General features: G+C 35.8%; 1 protein-coding gene and 1 long non-coding RNA gene across 4 annotated transcripts in view; one reads left to right on the top strand and one right to left on the bottom strand.

Moving 5' to 3' along the window:
- The window catches only part of MYOM2 (myomesin 2), an 80083-nt gene that overhangs the window by 26622 nt on the left and 31301 nt on the right, over positions 1–22160 (top strand). Inside the window, exons 12-20 of the mRNA XM_083857512.1 lie at positions 977–1118; positions 2720–2919; positions 3620–3673; positions 6265–6392; positions 9907–10090; positions 13334–13508; positions 14860–14981; positions 17174–17365; positions 19808–19930. Coding sequence (XP_083713638.1) covers positions 977–1118; positions 2720–2919; positions 3620–3673; positions 6265–6392; positions 9907–10090; positions 13334–13508; positions 14860–14981; positions 17174–17365; positions 19808–19930 — 1320 coding nt within the window. The remainder of the gene's footprint in view (positions 1–976; positions 1119–2719; positions 2920–3619; positions 3674–6264; positions 6393–9906; positions 10091–13333; positions 13509–14859; positions 14982–17173; positions 17366–19807; positions 19931–22160) is intronic.
- On the bottom strand, positions 2823–21752 carry LOC310907350. 3 transcript variants are annotated; one of them, XR_014589605.1, is made up of 5 exons: positions 21301–21752; positions 16084–16142; positions 13686–13753; positions 12268–12406; positions 2823–2903 (listed from the first exon to the last, which is right to left on the bottom strand). It is a non-coding gene; the product is annotated as an uncharacterized lncRNA (long non-coding RNA). The 3 variants fall into 3 exon arrangements; XR_014589606.1 differs by lacking the exon at positions 2823–2903 and adding an exon at positions 14287–14313 and having other exon boundaries at positions 11144–12406; positions 21301–21750; XR_014589607.1 differs by lacking the exon at positions 2823–2903 and having other exon boundaries at positions 11144–12406; positions 21301–21748.

Genomic DNA, 22160 nt, shown 5'->3' with positions numbered 1-22160 from the left:
CACAGGACTAGTGCAAGGGCTTCATCAGTTTTATGTCTTGAATAAGCCACTCTGGCACCCTGATCTCATTAGAAAGAATTTGCTAAAACTATTTATGTCCAGATTACATTCCACAAAATACATTATTCAGGTGAAAAACACCCACTAATATATAAAAACTTTTTTTTAAAGTTTTTGTTATAGTGATTGGTAAATTTTAGGTGTCTCTCTTGTCCATTTTATACTATATTTGATCCTTTTGCATGCTGAGGACCCTGGCTTTGTGCTATGTCCTCTGGAGTCTCTGGTGTTGTCTATTGGCCATTCTCTTGCCTTTTTTCCGTGTAGGCTGTGATCTGATACTGAGAACAAACTACTTCATAACTGATTGGGATTAAGCTCTATAAATTTAGACTCTATACAGGGTAGTTTTTTGTTATAGAAATCTTCTTTTGAAGGGAGAGAACTTCAGCTGTTATGAGATTTCATTAGGAATTGTGGGTCAGATTAGTCAATATCTCTCAAAATGAAGCCACAAAAGGGTATCTTCAAGGTGGCATTTAAGACTATACATAAGACATAGCATTATAAATGTTCCAGGACTTGGCAAATTTTTTATTCTTTAAGAGATTTGTTTTCCTGATCTACATGTTTTCTACTTGGTCTGATTGTTAACACACTGGGTCACAGCTTTCAGTGTGACAGAGCATCAAAAACACATGGGTGGGTTAGGCTTTTAATTCTCACAGAAAATAATAAGTGTTTGCTTCCTAAAAAGCTTTTCTGTTCTCAAAAATATCCTTGAATATTTTTCTGTATAAAAATATAAACATTATGATCCTGAATCATTATTGCAGTGAATTAGTATGTCATTAAATGTTTAGGCTTTCATTCATATAAACAAGTAGCACAATGAACTGGATGCCTTCCCTTTGACTTTTTGATGTATGTCAGAGGAGTTGGGGTCAAAACCAATTTGTTTTTATTTGTGTTCCAGATGCCGATGCATTGATTGCAGGAGCACCAGGGGCACCAATGGATGTTAAATGCCATGATGCTAACAGAGACTATGTTATTGTTACCTGGAAACCACCAAATACAACCACTGAGAGCCCTGTTATTGGATATTTTGTTGACAAGTAAGTAAACATTACCATTTATTTACTTTTATTAATTGCCAGAAATATGTATGTACTGAAGAGAAAAAAATAGCATTATATCCTTTCAATGTATGTGTTCTTTGGATATATTTTTACAGACACTTGGCATTGGAACTCAGTTACACACTGTGTTAAATTACTGGATTGTTCCCTGGCAAACTTTTGGCCCAGATGATTTAGTACTTTCACAGGCAATTCTGCGCACAGTCTGGGAATTAGCAGGGGCTGGAGGCCATTCCAAGTAATATTTGCAGGCAGACACATTTTATCATACACTTAAACTGTTCAATAGTATGGATGTGGGCACATCAGAGAATGAGCCCTGACAGTATTTAATTTATAAAAGCTAGAATCCATGGGCATCTCGAATGAGATTTAGTCTCTTTAATCTCTATACTGCAAAAGCTGAAACCTAGGAGTTATTACATTATCTTTTTATTTCTTTCTTAAATGTAGTACATCAGGAGCTCAAGGCCTGGACTCCGGGGAGCTGGCAGTTTAAATCAGACTGGCAGGCCTCTGTCCTTCAGTGAGCTTTGCACTTTGTTGGGGTTTCAGCTCAGTGCAGGCAGCTGGCGAGCAGGGGATCCAAGCTCTGTTTTGCATGTCTCTTCCACTGAAGTGAATGCTTGTTCCTTGTAGCCAGAGCAGAATGTCTGATCCTTAGTGTCTGAAACTGTCAGTCAGCAAAGCCTTACTGAAATGATTTCATAATGTATACTGGTCTGCACTTAAAAGCAACATTTGGAGCTCATTGCAATTTTCTACCCTGTCATTTGATCTAATTCAATGATAACTGTCTGGGAATAACTGGAAAAATAGTGGTTTATGAATGGCAGTCAGTATGAGGAAATTAACTTGAGACCTGGGGACTCTACCATCTATATCCAATTTATGCAGTACATAGATTATAAGAGTATTTCACCTAGATTGTGTATAATCTAGTCAGATGTGCCATTTGACACGTTGCTTGTATCACTGCAGTGCCAAGGAGCCCTTGATCATGACATGACTTTTTTCTGGTACAGTCAGGGCAAAAGAGAGTCTTCTACGCAAAAGTTTATAGTAGTAGGATAAAAACTATATATATAAACACACACAAAGCAGTTTGTATGAGGACATCACTCTGCTTCTTGGTGACTCCTATACTCCCATTTTGGGAGGGAAAGCACAAAGAAGTTTACTTGAAAATATGACAAGGAAGAAATGAAAATGATTAAGTGAATCTTGCAAATTCATCATGTTCTGTGGGGATGAATATTAAAAATGAAAGTGAATAATTTATTCTTTACATGACAAGGAAGAGAACCAAACAGAAAGGAGGTAGAGAGATCTGAAAAGGTGAAAAACCATGGAAGAAGGAAAATGACCTTTGCATTTTGAAAAAATATGAACAGAGTGGGAATTGGATCTCTGATTAGAGAAGGGTGTACAAAGTGTGTGACTTTCATGAATGAGATGTATGGTTTAGCTCCTCAGCCTAGCAAAGGTGACTTCCGTGGTTCAAACCTGGTGTGGGTAGCAAGGGGCATATTTATTGTGAGATGAGACTGACAAATGCTGTCTTCTGGTTTTCCAAGATGTGAAGTAGGTTTGGAAAACTGGGTCCAGTGCAATGATGCTCCAGTAAAAGTGTGCAAGTATCCTGTTACTGGTCTGCAAGAGGGACGGTCTTACATATTCCGTGTGAGAGCAGTGAACACTGCTGGCATTAGCCGCCCTTCTCGAGCCTCAGAACCCGTTGCAGCACTTGACCCTGTTGACCTGGAGAGAACACAAAGTAGGTTATTCAAGGCTTCTTAAAAAAAAAAAAAAGATTCTGTTTGCCCAGTTAACTTAAGGAGCAGAGTTTATTTCTTCCTTTGATTGAATATCTCACTACAGAGTGCAAAGTAGCATTATGAGAGCTTCTCCATGATTAGAGTAAGCTGACTTGCTCTGGGGAGTAGCATATTGCTTTAGCCTTGTCCTAAACCCCTGTGCAGAGTCTGTATATGATGTACATGCACACCTTCTGTTTCATGTCTTCCTTTTAGTCAGAGGGGAATTAAAGTAATTATGAATACCTTAAAGCACTGTCCCAATGTTGCCTGTGAAATCTGAGCTGAATATGCAGTTTCCTTTGCATGTGTTTTATGTATGTGTGTATGCTTTATGATTAATTCTTAAAACAAAAGTACCGTTCATGATACACTTGATTACTAATCTGTCTCAAAATCAAATCCATCTACTGTGACTATGACTCTTGCTTTTTAACACATCTTTGAATAGTAGTCTCATCATGCCCTGTTTTCCTGTGAAAGTGAATAAACCAGTATATGACTTCAAGTTGACTCTGTCTGGGGAAAGATTTAATAACAACATAGAAACAGAGGTATACAGGGTATACAGGCTTTTGAACAGGTGACAAACAATATTTTGCTACATTTGTAAATATATTGAACTAGTTCAAGAAACTAATTCAATATTTTGATCAACAGCTGTTCATGTGGACGAAGGGCGAAAGATTGTCATCAGTAAGGATGACCTTGAAGGTATGTACCATTTCTACAATTTCAGTCCATTTGCTTATACTCCAGGAATTTTGCATCATAATTAGAAACATAACTTGAAAAGAAATCCATCTAGTGATAAAGTTTCTATATTAAGAAATAAAGACACATTATGACTTGCAAGGTTGAGAGAACACAAATGAACAGTGAGCTCTAAAAGGATGGAGAACATCAGACTCTCAACAGCAAAACTTTTATGATACGTTGACAGCATTTTCTCACCTTTTCCTTTTACTAGTGCTAAGCTGAGTTAAATGGCTGAACATTTAATTGCCCATTTGGGCATTTGATTCCCCTCTTTCCAGCTTTTTGGTAGCTTAGTGTAGTTTTTTCTGGATTGATTTTGACTATATGAGCAAGTTAGTGCCATTCTCATGAAAACGTACACAAACCATATCAATTCTTTAATTAATATATCTACCTGAATACAGAGGTTATTCTTAAGGTTGTAGACTAAGTAATGTTTTTACTCAGGAGAATTGGAGAGATCCCTGACAACTTTTGAGATAAAGTTTGATTTTTTTTCTGGTTTTGATTGTTTTTCTATGGAATGATTTGTTTTTTAGACTTGAATAATGACCTTCATTACACTTAAACTGTTAAAATTATTAACTATAATGGCTTAAAATTTTTTAAAAAAGTGTCTGTCTGCTATCTTCCACAAAGATCATAAAGTTGTAACTCCAAAAATAACACAGTAAAAGAGATATCACCTGAGAACAGATGTAGTTTGAATGAGAATCAGATATTAAATGTCATTCATGGTGCACGGACAGGACAGATGAAGTTTCTCTATTTTTGTAATAGTATGCTAAATGAATTGATATGGGTATTACAGGATCAGAGGCACATGACAATATCAGATTGTAATTGTCTTGTTTGGCTTCACAGATCATTCTTCTGCTTTCAGGATTGCCTTAGAATGATCAGGTCCAGTAAATGGCCACTCTGGAATAGTCATAAATAATGATATTTGGATTTTGGTCACATGAATGTGTATATTTAATAGAGTATGAATATTCAAATATCACTCTTTATGTAGATCACTACTTTCATCTGCAAGACTGGAGCCTATTTCTGAAAGAGCAATTGTGTAGACCACAAATGATTTTCCTTTTTACTGCAAGCTGTCCCATTCTGGCAACCATTCTGTATCCCCATGTTATATCATTACAAAGTATGAGAGGTTTTTTTTTGTTTCAAGAATGAAAGAACAGATCTTGAGTTTCATTACCTGAAATCAGTTGGAAGCCTTTTGTTTTAATGATATGAAGGATTATTGTAATTTTCTTGACTATGTGTCATCAATTTAATCTTAAACTCAGCTGATTCATGTACCTTTCTGAAAAAAAAATACAGTTGTAGGAGATCAAATATAGAAAGCATTGTGAGAAATAAATTTTCATTGGATATATCAGTTTGCTTTAAAAAAGGTTTGATTTTGATTTGATAAATATATATGATGAAATAATATCAGTGTACATTTTGAGCCCGGTTCATTCTACAGATATGTATAATCATGTAAAATATCACTGCCATGATTTAGAGATTATTACTGAATTTTTTTTTCTCTTTTTTAAAGACAAATCTTAAACATTTAGAGGATATATGCTCTTTTCTTTGCCTGAGAAGTGGAAAAATTTACCTTCAAAGAACAAACCTTTTTTTTTTTCTATCACAAGCTATAAAGAGAAAATTTTTTGGTGTCTGCTGAGTTGCTTTTTCTGACCTACTACCAAGTCAAAGATCCTTCAGGACTGTGTAGCTGTTGCTGTGTAGAAGTCCATCACAGGTCCATGACAGGTCACTCTCCCATCTTGTGCTGTTTTATTGTAATTCCTTGGACAGCAGAACCAGATTTTTCTCATGTTGTGGTCAGTGAGCAGGACCACGAAAAGCTGAACTGAATTCTTCCAGCCTGTCCAGGGTAGGCAGGTTGTCTCTAACACTGCTGGTAACTCTGCAGAGTGAGTGGGGTTTGATGAGTCCACACTACGTAGTGGAGTCATCAGAGGGCTGGTGACATATTTTTATGTCTCTGATTCATAGATTTTAGAAGTGCTTTACACTATACAGCTGATCATACCATCATGTTATAAGATATATTGCTAATAGGTTCTGCTCCTTTTTCCTGCTTTCTTCTTTGTTTTAAAGGTGCTTTTCTGATTGTACTTCCATTACAGCTATTTTTTAAATTCTAATTTATCATAATAAATATTTAGATTTCTGTCTTCAATCAGAAGTGTTTGCACATAGTAAGTAGGCTTTTTACTAGCAAATTGAAGTAATTCAAATGCAATCAATGAAAAAAGTGTGACAAATGTAGAGAGTTTCAGGGAGCACATTTAACCTTTACTGAATGAGTAAGTAATTAGCTATTAATACTGCAGTTTTATTTATCAAAATTTAATTGAACTGATCAAGTGAACTGCACAGATGATATCACAGCCCCTAATAACAGAGCATTGCAGTGCAGGGTGGAAAAGCTGAATCAGAAAGATGAGCTGCAGCATGAATGCTGATGCAGGAGTTAATCTGCTGTTTAACACTTGCTACGTTTATTAATCTTACAGGGGATGTTCAGATTCCAGGCCCTCCCACCAATGTACATGCTTCAGAAATCAGCAAAACATATGTTGTACTCAGCTGGGATCCACCTGTTCCCCGTGGCAGGGAGCCACTGACGTATTTCATTGAGAAGGTACTGCACTGCATAGTGGTGTTCTGTTGAAAGGTGCTTCATTGGTGTGTGCAATTACATTCAACCCATTTTCAGAACAGCAGAATGAGCAATAAAACTGACACTTCCTGTGGTCTTGCAGGATTTGGAAGTGGGATATTAGAGAAGCATGGATAATCAAATGTCTTACTGCAAGTTTTAATGAGCATTGAAATTCAAGGTCCAAAGAAAATGATTCCCCTATGCTATTTGCTTATTGCTGTCTAAATGGGAACAAATGATTATATAAAGTAGCAGTTAAAAAAACCCACAAAACCCCCCCCCCCCAAAAAAAATCTATAGTTTTCACAGTCCTACAGGCATGATTGTAAGTTTTCAGTGTTTCTATAATAAAGGGAAGTTTTTGTTTGTTCTGCAGTAGAGCAAAGAATAAACACTAACTCATATTTTGACCCTCGCTGTTTGCAGGCTTATGGCAGCCTCCACTATACACTGACATTTCCAATTTATCCCCTGTAAGGTCAGCAAAAAGGCAGATGCCTGTCTTAGGTTCACTAGTCCCTGGTATTCTTCATAGCTGCCTTCCTCTTCTCTTAGAATTGGAAGAGGCTTCACTGTTCACAGTAGGAGAGGTTTGTTCTTCATCTACTTATGTGAATAAAAATTAGATAAATCTTTTCCTGAGCCATGTTTCTAAATTATATTATAGCAACTTATTACAAAGTTTTCCTGGTAGGTAAAATGGACTTCATACCTGACCTCTAGAACACTTACAGGTCAAGCTATATTTAGTTTTTATGAATTATGCCTCTAGCATATGCACCCTCTTAACAATCCACAAACACTAAACCTCTTCATAAGACTGCCATATGTTCAATTTGCACCATGAATGTTGCAACAGCCTTTTCTCAGGGCCTTACTATGCAAGTTTTTTTATTCTCACATGTAAAATTCTGCACATTCCTCCGCAGTTCATTTCCCAGCTGTCCTGTGCATGTCACTCCTCTTTTTGCAGCCCCTCACCTTGTGTTTTCCCTCTCACACACACAAAACCCCCCTCCACTTCAAAAGAACTCCATGGGCAATTTCTACATTCACACAGAATCACAGAATCACTAGGTTGGAAGAGACCTTCAAGATCACCAAGTCCAAACCAAGTCTAACACCTCAACTAGACCATGGCACCAAGTGCCACATCCAGTCTTTTTTTAAACACATCCTGGGATGGTAACTCCACCACCTCCCCAGGCAGGCCATTTTAGTACTTTATCACCCTTTCTGTAAAAACGTTTTCCTAATATCCAACCTATTTTTCCCTTGGCATAGCTTAAGACTGTGTCCTCTCATTCTGTCAGTTGCTGCCTGGAGAAAGAGACCAACCCCCACCTCACTACAGCCACCTTTCAGGGAGTTGTAGAGAGTGATAAGGTCACCTCTGAGTCTCCTTTTCTCCAAGATAAACACTCCCAGCTCCCTCAGTCATTCCTCACAGAGCTTGTGTTCCAATTCCTTCACCAGCTTTGTTGCCTCCTCTGGATGTGCTCAAGCATCTCAAAGTCCTTCCTAAACTGAAGGGACCAGAACACAAGGTGTTGCCTCACCAGTGCCCAGTACAGGGGAAGAATGATCTTCATCCATTACTTGCTGGATGCTGAACAAATCCATGTAAAGTGAACACCACTCACTGGTTAAATTTTCCAGGTGACATGACCATTTCTCCCTCTCTGCCTTATACATTCAAAAGAAGTAATGAAAATCTTAATATAAATAAATATCCAGTTTTTCTTTCTATGCAATTAAATATAATGTCTTTCTTGCATTTATTCCCACTTACATATGTCTTCTCTTACCTATAAATTTCAAGAATATCAATGTAAGTATTTTGAACCAGTTCTTGTCATGGAAATACCTTATTAGATACAGAATATGCAGAAATAGTTCAGATAAAAAGCACAGAGGTAGATTTTCATTGAGTGGTCACCTACATTTGGTTAGCTGAATTTCATTCCAAGAATGAATTGTAAAATATACATTATCTGCTTGTTTTATACAAATAAATTTATATAGCTCCAAAAACACTACAGAGCAGTGACAATGATGAAAAAAAGTCTCAATTAAACACCAAACTTACTGAAGGAAAGTGAGAATGAGGACTAAAAGGCTATTGTTAGAAAAAAGAGGTTAGACGTACTAATTAATACTGAATCTAAATTTTTTTGCAACAATAACTAATATATAGAACAGCTTAGTTATATAGTTCTATCTTAGTTCTCGGTGAATGTTTATTTTTTTTGCTTTCCCCTGTCATCTGTTAATTTAGAACAGTTTCTAATTATTTTATTTCAAATAAAGAAGATTCAGTCCTGAAGAATAAAAATGTATTTGTAAAGCCTTCAAGAGACACAAAATGGAAATGAGTTTCTGTCTTCTCTTGAAATACTTTTTAAACAGATAAATCAAACTGCAGAACAAAATGCAATGCTGATTCTTTGTGAAAAGAAGAAATTATTGTTTTTCATGGAAGGAAGTAAAATATATAGCAAAATTATATTTATTTCCTATTTTGCAGCTTTTTATTATGAAGAAAATTGATGTTATATTTCTTTTTTCTGTTGAGAACACCAGGTGGGTTCACTACCTATGAGAAAGATTTTGATACATGGACTTCAGCTGTTTACATTATTATTATTATTTTTCTATTGTAGGTGTCATTATATACAGGGTAGTTTCCAAGCACCCACAAAACCCTGTTCCACCTCTAAGAAATTCACAGTCTATCAGATTTTGTTCCCAGACTTTCTGTTCCAGAATTTTGTAAACATATAATTTGTATGCACCTATCTATGTGCCAAGGAAATTTTCTTCAATCTGTTTATTAGGCATTTGGGTTTTACTAAAATTTCAGAAAAATTCCATGACTAATTTTCGGTTACACAGTTTATGTGGGAAATCTAATGGACAGCAGACTTCTCTCAGAGTACTGATTTGCTGGCTCTCCTCTATGTGCAGTTGTGGAGATGATAAGCTCAGCTGCTGCATTGAGAATACTCAAAAGTAATTACTTCATTTGATGAATGCTTTTAGGGGACATGACCTTACTCAACAGAATAATTAAATATAAAGGTGTGAGTAAAGTAACATTTCCTGCCCTACCTTTCTGCAAAGTTTGGATTAGAGCTTGTTTGCTTGACTCCAAACCTTTGAGTGTTCACGTGAGTTTTGCAGGACATGAAAGTAATTCTTTTGGGATCAATCACAGTTGACACTCACAGCCCTAAAAGAAAGCTAGCTGTATGTACAAGTGTGCATATATTGAAGTCAAGACAGGCAAGGAGGCAGTGAGCTATTCAGACCTTTTGGTAGAGTAATGGAATGCACGAGCTATGAGAATTTGCATATGTTTAAGTCAGGCATTTGAGAGTGATCCTTCTCTAAACTCTTAAATAAATCCATGACAGGATGCAATACAGCAACGTGTTCATTTTTTGACAGTTCACAGAAGTGATTCGTGGCTTTTTTTGTTGTGTTTTTGCAGTCCATGGTTGGCAGTGGAAGTTGGCAAAGAGTCAATGCACAGGTTGCAGTAAAATCTCCTCGCTATGCAGTGTTTGACCTTGCAGAAGGAAAACCATATGTTTTCCGAGTGTTGTCAGCAAACAAAAATGGCATCAGTGATCCATCTGAAATCACAGAACCTATTCAGCCACAAGATACTATTGGTAAGATATTAATTGTAAGACATTAATATTAATATTATTAATTTTAAGATATTAATATTTAAACAAGATAAGATATTAATATTAAAAACAATAGATATTTTACAAACTGGAAACAGACAACTCTCATTAAATTAGTATAACTACAATTACAGTAATTTATTTGTGTTTATTTGTGTTCAGTTCTGTGAAGGATTTGAAAAAGATAAAGATGCTTAATTTTAGAGACTTTCCTGAATTTTCCTAATGGTCACAAGCCTTGATACTGAAAAGAATAATCAGTATAAAGTTAAATTATTTTTAGTTATTCACTCTTCAGTGTTCTATTAATGTGATATCAAAAAATAGGTTGATCACTAACTTTGATAATTATATTTTCTGGCTCAGGTAATTATATACTACATAATTCCCTACAGTTTCAGCTAGATAAGGTAAACTTTCATTTCTTTCTTAGTATTCTGAGCTGCACATTACTGCTGGTGCACTATTCCTGTGTCATACAGATGAGTAGACTTCAGGGAAAGGGAAATATACAACTACATATTCAGTGTTGATTTTCCAAATGAAAGTGAAGTGTTTATCTTGAGGTCACATTCAAAAACACAAATGAAAATTTAGGGAGTGGTTATTCATCTTATTTTCTGAAATATTTGTTTTGTTTTTGCAGTTTTGCAGAAGCCACACATAACAGCTTGATGAATTGATAACTGTCACCTTAATTGCACATATCTTACCAGTACACTTTCTAGTAATATACAAAATATTTACAGTATCTGATATACCATAGTTAAGAAAATATAATCCATACTTTCAGTTTGATCTGTAACTACATGATAAGTAAAAGCATCTTTTTCTTTCATATATTCTTGATGTGATGTCTCATTAATGCATATAAATTATTTAAACCATTCCACATTCCCCAAGGTAAGGAAGAAAAGCACTGTATTTATTGCATTTAGTACAGAAAATAAGCTATCCCTTAGGGGTTAATGCAACACCTTCTACATAACTCACAGTTTTAAATAAAGCACAAAGCAGAAGAATCTATTTTAAAGAGCATCTTCAGGAGTATTTTCAGAGACAGAGTTTGCCACCTGAGCTAAAATATATCAGAAACATGTCTCCTTTTAGTTGCCTGCACTTGGTATGATATTCTTAAGGGTGGCTGAGACACCTTCATGTGGACAGCAGTCCTTACACAGGGATTATGGGCACCTTATGAGCAGGAACTAAAGAATGGTAGGGGTATCCTTGGCCATCATAAATAACACTTAAAATGATGCAATTTAACTCCATGGTAAAAGAGTATTCAGTTTGAGACTAAATCTAGAGGTGCAGTAGATGCCTCTGTTCTGACTGGCAATTTGACCCTGGGAAATAAGTTGGCTGATGTCATAAGATCCCCATGTCACAGTAGTAGAGTGTCTGTTTTGGAGTGAGAGGAATAATTTTCAGGACCCTACTGAGCACTGATGGAAGGCTCAGTTTAACTGGCCAAAGAGACATTCTTTTCAAATGCTTTCAGTTTGCCATTTCAGAGGACTGTAGGTATTATCTCCCGAGTCATATCTGAGAACTCTATGAAGAATGACAGGTGGTCCAAAATGGCCCTAAATTATTTTATTTGTGTAACTGAGTCAAGCTCCAGCTCTTTGAGGATAGCGGCAGCTCAAGAATATGTGCTTGTAGACACACATAAAAGCCTAAATGTAGGTATATCTAGACTGAATCAATTTGATCTTATTTTATTGCATATAGTAGTGTGTAAGTATTAATTTTTATTTTAGTATTGAAAGACCAAGTGGAAAACATGCTGCCTTTCTTTTGTTTCATGCTGCTTGCTGTTCTCTGTAATATCAATCCAAGGAAATTAAAATACTTTCAAAAGGCGAGTACTGGGTGCCTGTCTTAACCTGTCATGTTAGGCTGAGACATTGCTGTAGTTTCTTACATTATGAAGGATCAGATAGATATTTTATAGTGTACAGACTCTGTGCTGGTTCTTGCTAAGATTTTTTTTTCCATTTGGATCCCAATATTTCTGGTTCTATTTATGCACTTTCATCTGTTTAGATTGGTGTAAAACAACAACAACAACAAACTTTCTTTGCATGTAAAGTAAACTTCATATTACGGTACATTGGGAGAACTGTAGTCAACAGATTGAAGAAAGTTTTAACCTCTTTTTCTTGGTGATGTTGAGGTTCATCCTGGAGTATTGATTCCCAGTTCTGGCTTCCTTGGTCAAGAGGGATGGTTGTAAAGTGGAGAGGTCCACTGTATGGGAACCAAGATGACCAGAGGATTAGAGACTGTGACCTATGAAGAGAGGTGTTTATTTAGCTTGAAGACTTACAAAGATGATTGTGTCAAACTTCTCAGCATTGTCAAATGACAAATTTGACAAATGACAATTTTTTTGGCAAGAGCCAAAAATTGTATCTTAGTAAGTTCATTCTGGACATGTTCATTTAATGAGAAAGGTGCAAGGTGCAAGAGTGCAGTGCTTGAAAAGGTTGCGCAGGTAAGCTGTGAAATCTCCAGTCAGAAGGTTTCAAGAGTCGTACAAATCCGTGACTGACACATTACTGTTGGTGATGATCCCAGCCTCAGTGATAGGGTGGATGGATTAGATGATCCCCAGAGATCCCTTCCAACCAGTGTTCCTATGCTTCTATAACATTCATCTAGCTACTTTAAGATAAACTTCTGACATTCAAATATATGCTTAAACCTATCCTGAAAAGCTCATATTTTTGGAACTGGGGCTGTCATTAGTAAGACAGTATTTCTTAATCCTCATGATATCCTATCTCTGTGTGCATTTCTTACTGACACAGTAATGTTACAAGGACATAAGCTATACATCAACCTCTTATTTGAGAGAAATTTGAGAGTGAACATTTTCATATCTATATGCTTTTATCATATTTGAAAATGCATATTCCTATAATTGACTATCATAAACCTGTATAAAATCATTTAGGTAAGGACCCTCACATCTTAGAGCATTCTAAGAAAAAAATAGAAAAAAACCTTATTTGTATACACACATATATATAAGTATCCAGACTTAGAGTGAAAGAAATATATTAAAATGCATGTCATATAACAATATTTACATGGTAGGAGGAGTAATAGCTGTAGTGATTAAATATGATCAAATTATACAGTGTTTCATCTAGTTCAAATTACTTTTATTTTTATGTATTTACTAATATTATATGTTTTATCTCTTTTTCTTAGTTTTGCCATCTGCACCTGGTCAGGTGGTGGCCACAAGGAATACAAAGACATCAGTTGTAGTTCAATGGGATAAACCAAAACAGGAAGAGGATTTATATGGCTACTACATTGACTATTCTGTGGTGGGATCAAATCGCTGGGAACCCAGTAACCATAAACCTATTAAATATAACAGGTATTGATAATATTTCTCTATTTTTGGGAAATATGAAAACTGTAGGATATTTTTAAGACATTTTTTGTGCTAAACCATAGGGTTATAATTGAAGAAGAATGTTGAATGCATGTGAAGAAAAACAGTCTGCAGACTCTCAGAGCCAAGATTTCCAAATTGCAGGGCAATTTTCCTCACCTTTTTTTTTTCTCCAAGAAGCAGCATATTTTTTTCTATTCCATGACTTTGAGTTTTAAGAGCAGGTTCTAGAGAAAAGTTCAGAGGACATGAACAAGTGCAAAATATGCTCTTTTTAAGTATGAATTTTGTTGTGGGGTAAACAGACCTGATAAGGAACAGTATGAGAAAGGAGAGGGAATTCTAAAGCCTTATCATAGTCCATGAATAACACAGCAAAAGGTCATACCATTTCTGCTATAAATATGGTGGCAAAAGTGCTTTGGCAGCTGACACTATTGTGCAGGAAAGCCAAGTGTCCCATTCCAGAAACATCAGAACTCCCTGATCTGTTACATCTCTGGATAAAGGACAGTAAACCCTGTTTCTAATTCTCTTGTCATGACTTTAGCACTGTTTGAATTTCTAATGATTTCTTACTCCTTCCTGAAGATATCAAACTTCATTATGGGATTCTTCAAGAAATTTTCTCTGTGAAAAATCATACTTACTTTTATTGGAATCAGTCACCAAATGCAAAGTTTAGATTTGTAGTTTGTATTTTCTATAACAAGTATATCTATAACAAGTATTTTGTTCAGTGTATAAGGTCAGTCATTACCTGAGTGACTTTGTATTCTGATGAGTCCTTTTTTCAAGTAGTCAAGAAATTTGATCAAAGAAAAAGTAGATATAATTCTTAGTCAAAGTGGGTTGGGAAAACACAAAAATAAGAAAAACCATTTAATTTCTTCATACGTGAAGATATCTTACAATAGCATAGCTCTGAGTATTTAGTACAGTAATTAACTAGAACCTCAGATCAAAAGTGAAAACTATTTTTGACAATGACTATAAAACTACAGTGAAAAATACTGTTCCTTCCCAGAATAGATTAGAATTTAGCAAGCCAAAGTTCAGAGGGAGTATATTATGTTTTATCTGACTTCACCTGCTAGATCAGTACTGACAATCTAATGAGTACTGTGATTTTTGCTACAGTGTCCCATCGAGTTATATTGTACTACATCATGCCATTGTATTGCAGTTTCCCTCTTGGAAATATTTTCCTTTGTGAAGCACTCATGAAGTTGAGCTTTTTATTTGATACAACAATTTCATATTACAGCATAGAATGATTCCTGAATAACCCTAAAATATATGCTAATATATGATGCTGTGTTTTTTAATCCAGGTTTGTTGTTCATGGTTTGGAAACTGGAGAGCAATATGTGTTCCGTGTGAAAGCTGCGAATGCTGTAGGATTGAGTGAAAACTCGCAGGAGTCGGAGGCTGTAACAGTGCAGGCAGCCCTTAGTAAGTGTGATTCTTGTGCAACTCAGCTTCTTGTTTCCCAAATGAGTGACATATTTTCAGCAATTATCTCCTTTGGTCTGATTTACTATAATAATATACCTTGCAGCCGTCATGCACATCTATTTAATGATGTCTATTCTCTGGCATGTGGCTATTCTAGAGAAAATACATTGTTTTATAAAAAAAGTTATTTATAATGATTGTTAGAAATATTGGATAAGATGCATTTTAGTGACCAGGTTGCCTTTTGCTCCTAGGTTGTATCAAAGAAATTTAAATACTGATTAGTTTAGACAATTAGTTTCTAAGTGACTTGTAGTGGAGCAAAACTTTTTAGCATGGAATCTGCTCCATTTAGAAGAGTTTCAGTAAGCTTTATTACTGCATAGCTGAACCAAACAGAAAATGGCCTTTATTTGCTCCAGGTTGGAGCACAATCTACTTCCTCTGGTGTCCTACAAACAAAATTTCTGTGTAAGAACAGTCGTGCAACCTTCAGTGGGAATGGTACATGTTTATTGAAAGGTTGAATAAGTATTTACAACAAAGAGCACACAGATCTGGGCTATCATGGTATTCGGTTTGAATTAAGGGACAGTGTCAGCTCCATACTGAAAAATTTTAAATAGGACGTGTTTTCCCCAGCAGAGTGCCCCATATCTCTGGGAAAAGACCAGTACACATACTTGTAAGAAATAATCCTCTAAAGGTTTATAATTCAAGGTAGTCAATTGAAAGTATATTTGTATGTGACTGACAAAGTTACTTTATTTGACTTTTTTAGGAGGAAGTGTGTCTCATATGGGTAGGTGGTGCATGGATGGACACCTGCACCTCTATCACCACAATGTTGTAAATGCACTTGCACCTATTTGTCACTGTATGCTTTGGAGATGAGGGTTGCATGGGGCATATCACCAAACAGAGCATGTGGATCTTACACACACTTATGGGATGTGGGTGGCTTTTATCCATTTTTGTAGATTTTACAGGAAGTTAGCAGGACTATTTATGGATGACTTAACATTAACATGGCCAGAATCTTTCTGCACTATTATTTTAAGACTATTTACAGGAGTTCGCTATGGTCATTCTTTTTTACCAAAAAGTGGCAGTAAACACAAAGGCTCCATTTTGTGACCTCTGAGTATAGCACCATATCTGGAAAAAAAAAAAAAAAAAAAAAAAGAAGAATGAAAGGGCAGTTCTGCTGATTACTATCTGTTTTTCATGGTGATCACTAGTACAGATACAAAATCAGGGACTGTACTAATGACTTTGCTAATGTATTCTCTTCTGAATGAAGTAAGTTACATTCTCTCGAGTTGTACTGGTAATTCACCTGAAAATATCAGATCAGCTTTAGGGCCAGGTGTTTAGCTGTACCGATGGAAGCACCCCAGAGCCAAGAAAGGGGTATTTTGGGCAGACTTTCTAGTATGGACAAATGCAAAACTGCTTGCTACATGGGGTGCTTGCTATAGGGAGGGGATTAAAAAGGTCAGAAAAAGTTTTTTTTTTAATCCCTAGGAAGTTGCCTTGGTGACATTTGTGCTTCTGCTACAGAAGGGAGTAAACCCATGCAAGTAACCTCATGAAGGACATTACTTTTCTGCCTCAACATAGGTTAAGTTACTGAAAGTCTAAGTATCTTCTATTCTTTGGAGGGCAAAAAAGCAGCCGCAGTCTGAATAAAGCATATAATATCAGGATAGTACAGGAAAACTGTGGTGGCCATAGATCAGTCAGTCATATGAGTTAATGTCATTCAAATTTATCATCTTTTTTCTTTTTTTTAATTGGATGATTTTTGACCATACTCCAGAAGTATTTGAGCAGCTTGGTGTTTGTTGTTTTTTTTTTTAACTAGGAAGAGATCTTCTGACCCACGTAAATCTTTTAGCATAATTTTTGGTCTGAGGACACTTGCAGGCATTACTCTTTCCCTGCAAAGATCATCTATTCTTCCTTGCTACCTTCTGAGAGGACAAAACATTAGGCAGATGTTTTAAAACCTTTCATGTTTGTATCTGGTGATAAAATGAATATTGGTTAGCAACTTTACAACTACTTTGTTCTCATTATGCAGCTGAGAGCAGTATGCTGCAGAAAACAGAAGCAGAAAATGCTAAGCAACTTCTACACTGCAGTGTTTCAGACTCTGTCCTAACTCTCAGCTTATCTCCTTTTAGCTTGTCCTTCATACCCTCATGGTATCACTCTTCTGAACTGTGATGGGCATTCAATGACCCTTGGCTGGAAAGCACCCACATACAGTGGAGGTTCACCAATCCTTGGCTATTATATGGATAAACGGGAAGCTAACCATCAAAACTGGCATGAAGTCAATTCTTCCCTTATTACCCAGACCATTTATACGGTTAGTATTTTTTGATCATTATATTTTTGGAGTTGATTTGAATTTTTTCTTTGGACCTTTTTTAATGGAGAAATTCTTTAAATACTTGCATCAACAAAACTAGGCACTTCCATTTGGAGTACAACAAGGTTAGACCTGGACTAAAGAATCGGTGCCATTGCCTACTATGAAATTCTAATATGAATAAGGATATTCAGATAAGAAATTTTTTTGAGGGAAAAGTGTGAATCACATTTTTCAGAAGGAACAAGATGAGCTATAAAATGTTCTACAAGCTATTTTCATTAATGATCACTGCATGCATCACCACTATAACAACATACAGAGAAAGGATAGAAGCATTTAGCAGGACAGATAACTGCTCTCTGTAGAGCTGAGGATTTGTAAATGAAATGGGGATGGGTTGAGAAAAAATATAACTGTCCCTGTTTATACTCTCAAAATCTGCCTTCAGCTGAAAAAGCATGTATATTAATGAACTCAGTCTTATGTCTTGTCACCTCCTTTACAGAGTTTTACCAGTTTTGAAATAAATTACTTCTGGTTGCACTTGCAATATATTAAATGTTTCTTAAAATAGGAAAATTTGGATGTGAACTTCCATGAAGAAGAGTTAGGTAGACAGGCTATAGCAAGGAATCAATCAATGTGATGCTTTTTAAATTAAATTAAACAATCAGATTTTATTCACAAATACTTAAAATTTTATTTCTGCAAATTCCCTGAAAGCCTCAGAACAGAAGTAAGCCTTGCAGGTATTTGACACTGAAGTAGAAGATGATGCAGATGAGCTAGGAAGAATGTTTCATGCACAGAAAGGCAGGCAGAATACTCAGGTGCATGTGGGCTTGTGACTGATTCTATGACTGGCATCTCTGATGCAGCAGCTGGAGCATGGATGGTGAGAAATAAAAAAGAGCAGGTAGGATAGGCATGAAAGGGCAATCTTAAGCAATGCTTTCCACATATTTTTATTTTTAATGCATTTGTAAACAAATGAGTAATGTAAATTAGGGGCCACCACTGAGAATTTAACTAGATTTAAGTGTCGGTCCTGCCAGTAACTGCATTTATGCCTAAAGGTGAAGCTTTGTACATTAGTTTGAATGACTAGAATCTGAAATACTGATGGGAAATAAAACCAAGACAGCTTTTATAGCACAGAATATTTTATGACATACTGCAAACAGAGAATGCCCGAGATACTCAGTGCAGCACTGGGAAATCACTGAAGGTTTAACCTTCTCTGATTAAATAATTCTGTGGAAACTCCACAAATATTCTTTCCCTGAATAACCTGGGATTTCAAATTAATTTTTACAGGGTGATCTGTTATTCTGTCTTGTGGGTCACACTATATAGCTCCTTGTCTTCAGGAAATTATTTTAGTACCTGACTTTCCTGTGTTACCTTGTTTGCTTTGGTCATGTATTTGATGCTACCCTATGCATTTGTTACCATAATCTTTCTAATAATTAAAAAAATCACACCAAAATCCTTTCTTATCTCACCTTTTCAAAGAGAACTATTTATTCATGAAAATCTAAAACTATCTGGTATGTCCACTAGGAGCACTACTCTCAGCTGTCTCTCTTGAGACATGTGATTGAATATATTTGTGGGAATATTATTCAGAGGAATCAGATGTCAAAGACCTGTTTTTTTGTATTTAAGGGTTCTAGAAGAAGGATGGAAGAGGGTTGCTGCCATGAGCTGTTCTGGGTGTCAAGACATTCATGCCTTTTAGTCCTCTACTTTGATCTCAGAATCTGAGATGCTGTGTGGGGAGGGGCTCATTAGATAAATCAGAGCTCATTTACCAGAGATGTTTGTAGAAGAATAGTCTGGATTCTGCTCATCCCATTACCAGTGCTTACTTTTTCACTTTATAATTGTAGGCAACATTAAGAGAAAGATTCACACAAGCCACAAAATACTACTGAGAGGCTCTTTCCTGGAGTTATATAAGCACATTGTAGAACTAATTGGATTGCTTTTTCTTTTAGTTTACTATAATTTCCTTTTCTTCCTAGTTGAGTCCATTTAAACCAATACACCATTTGAACTCTTGCTTAAGTGAATGGCTTATGAACAGCTGTTCACAAGCAATGCAAGAAGATATTTAATTTTAGAACAGTCACCCATAAGTATCTGCTAGTGGTCATTCATTGACTGGGCTCCTTGAACCTTTGCTCTAAACCTTTACAACTTTTCATGCTAATATATGAGTGCTGTTATTCCTAGGATGATGTGACTGAAACGTGGACATATTATATCAGCTCTGCAGTGAGTTTGGTTTAATAGTAAAATCTTGAAATTATATCCTTCAGCATGGCAGTAAGGCCTGGTAATTAATTAACTAATGTTTATATTCAAGTATTTATTAATAGAATTTGAATCATGACTTCTGATATATTGGATTGTTTTCTCAAATGAAAAAAGGTAGAGGATTTGATTGAAGATGCCTTCTATGAATTCAAAGTTGCTGCTGCAAATCTGGTTGGAATAGGTCAACCTTCAGATCCCAGTGAGCATTTTAAGTGTAAAGCCTGGACTATGCCAGAACCTGGTAAGTCTATCAGTTCTTCATGAATCTTAATTCAATATAAAGTCCTTAAAACACAGCCACAGAGTTCCACCAAACTCTGCAGGATGTCTTTTGCTTAATTTCTTCCATAGTACCTGTTGAGATTGCCCTTGCTTCTGAGATCTGTTAAAAGTTACCTCCACACCTCCAATGATGACATTGAGTCTCCTGGGAAATAGACGACCTGTATTTAGCTTGTTGAGTGTCCTTTCTTTCACTGCTCTGACCAGCTCAGAAGAATGTTAAACCTTTGGTCTACGTTTGTGTCTCTATCACCTCTTCAAGCCCTACAAGCTTCACCTCACACTCATCATCTGTACAATATCTCTGCACCATAAATGCAGTCTATTAAGAATATTCCTGGAGTTTCAGACTCAAAAACTATGTTAGCTTTTGGTCATAAATAACACATAAGAGAGGCCTGTTTCTTGACATAGAGACAAGTAGCACAGCTAGTCTGCTACTCTCAAATACTGTGTCGATGTATGTGTGTTTCCCTTAGGTTGTACTCAGGTGTTACCTGAGAGATTATTATTGGCCAGCTGTTAGAAAAAATGTGCTAACAAACATGCAGTAGGAATGGCTGTGTGCCAGTACCCAAACCCTGTGTTTAGATTGTCTGTTGTTTGGCAGTGGAGATGCAGCAGAAGACTATTAATTGCAATTATAAATACTGTGAATTTGGGACCTTCACCAAAAAGAAGTTAAACCACAATCTACCTCATGTGAGCATATAAATGTTATGTAATACATAATATAATAGATATGATATGTATGTATGTTATAGTTTTATATAATATATTACATATAATATTTTTAATATAAAAATGGTAAACATCTAAAGAATTAGTCCCGGCCAGCAATGCTCAAGACCTGTAAATAAGCTCTAAAAGGGTTTCTGGAGCTCTATTCTTATTTTATAACACTGTAACACCATTACTCGTACTGAGCAACACATTTGCTGAAGCTATTTCTGATGTCTGGACTGATTTGCTTTAACAAAGTGTGTCACAAGTACAGCCCATACTGAGAACACAGGGACCTACCACTTTAAAATATTTCTACCTTCTTTTCCCACAAACGCTGTAAAATACTGCTTTATTTTTATATTGAATTCTGTTCTGTACCTAAAAATCCATTGTAATACTTGTTTGTGTCATCATGTGTCTGACACCTAAACTATCTGTTCTGAGCCTAAATATTCACACAGTTATTTTCTCAGTAAAGAAAAATACCCACAAAACTCCTAAATTTGGATTTGTAAAACTTTCAAAATTACTAGTGAGGTGGCATAACATGGAAGGGAAATTTCAGGTTTTTTGTCTATGTTACAGATAAAAGGTAGTTCTTACCTGGAACAATAAAAAATTCAGTAAGATCATGGAATTGTTTATGAGGGCAGACTCTCAAATCCAGCTACTTTCTCACTTGCAGGTTACTTGTACCCATCTCCTTGACAGAGACTTGTCTAATCTATCTTTAAAGTCGTCTCCTCATGAAATTTCCAAGTTCTTTGGATAAGATCCATTTCTAATCTTGCTATGCTTTCAGTTTAAAAGTTTCTCTTGTATTCCTGAATCTTTCCTCCTGCAACCTTCCCTATAGATCATGTATGCCTTATTGTTAATGAAAAAAATTTTGCCCTTCTTCTAACTTTTTCTTGTTGGTTCACTGCTTTCTTGGATGGCAGTGTACAAACTGGAGACACTACTCCAAATAAATATTTTTCAATGCTATGTAGAGTAACTGTAATGCCAGCTCCTGCAAGTCATTTGCCTGCTTACAAATTCCCCTCTATTTGACCTCTAAAACAAAAATTGCCCTCTAAAGTTCCAAGTTTAGTTCTTTTAAATGCCCATATTTTTCATATTCTTTGCTGAAAAACTGTTTGTTTTCTAGCTAAATTCTTCAAAGTTCATAAATCTTACCATATTAATTTAATGACATGACAAAGTTGTCAATAACAAAATGGTTAATTTCCTGACGTTAACTCACTTCACTTTAATTAAATTTTCTTATAACCTCATAATATTTGGTATAAATGCATCATCATTTGAACAATTATTTTTCCTAAAGAAATTATCTATGAATTATGCTCTCTACAGTGTTTTCAAAACATCATTGAAATTACGTAGTGTGTAAAGAAGTGAAATTATTCTTCATTTTTAATGACATATAAAGAAATAAAAGGTGTTTTCAGGAAATCAGGGGA

This window comes from Zosterops lateralis (genome assembly GCF_965231275.1).
Source record: "Zosterops lateralis genome assembly, chromosome: 3".
NCBI lineage: Eukaryota > Metazoa > Chordata > Aves > Passeriformes > Zosteropidae > Zosterops > Zosterops lateralis.
This window is presented reverse-complemented; position numbering and strand designations above follow the sequence as displayed.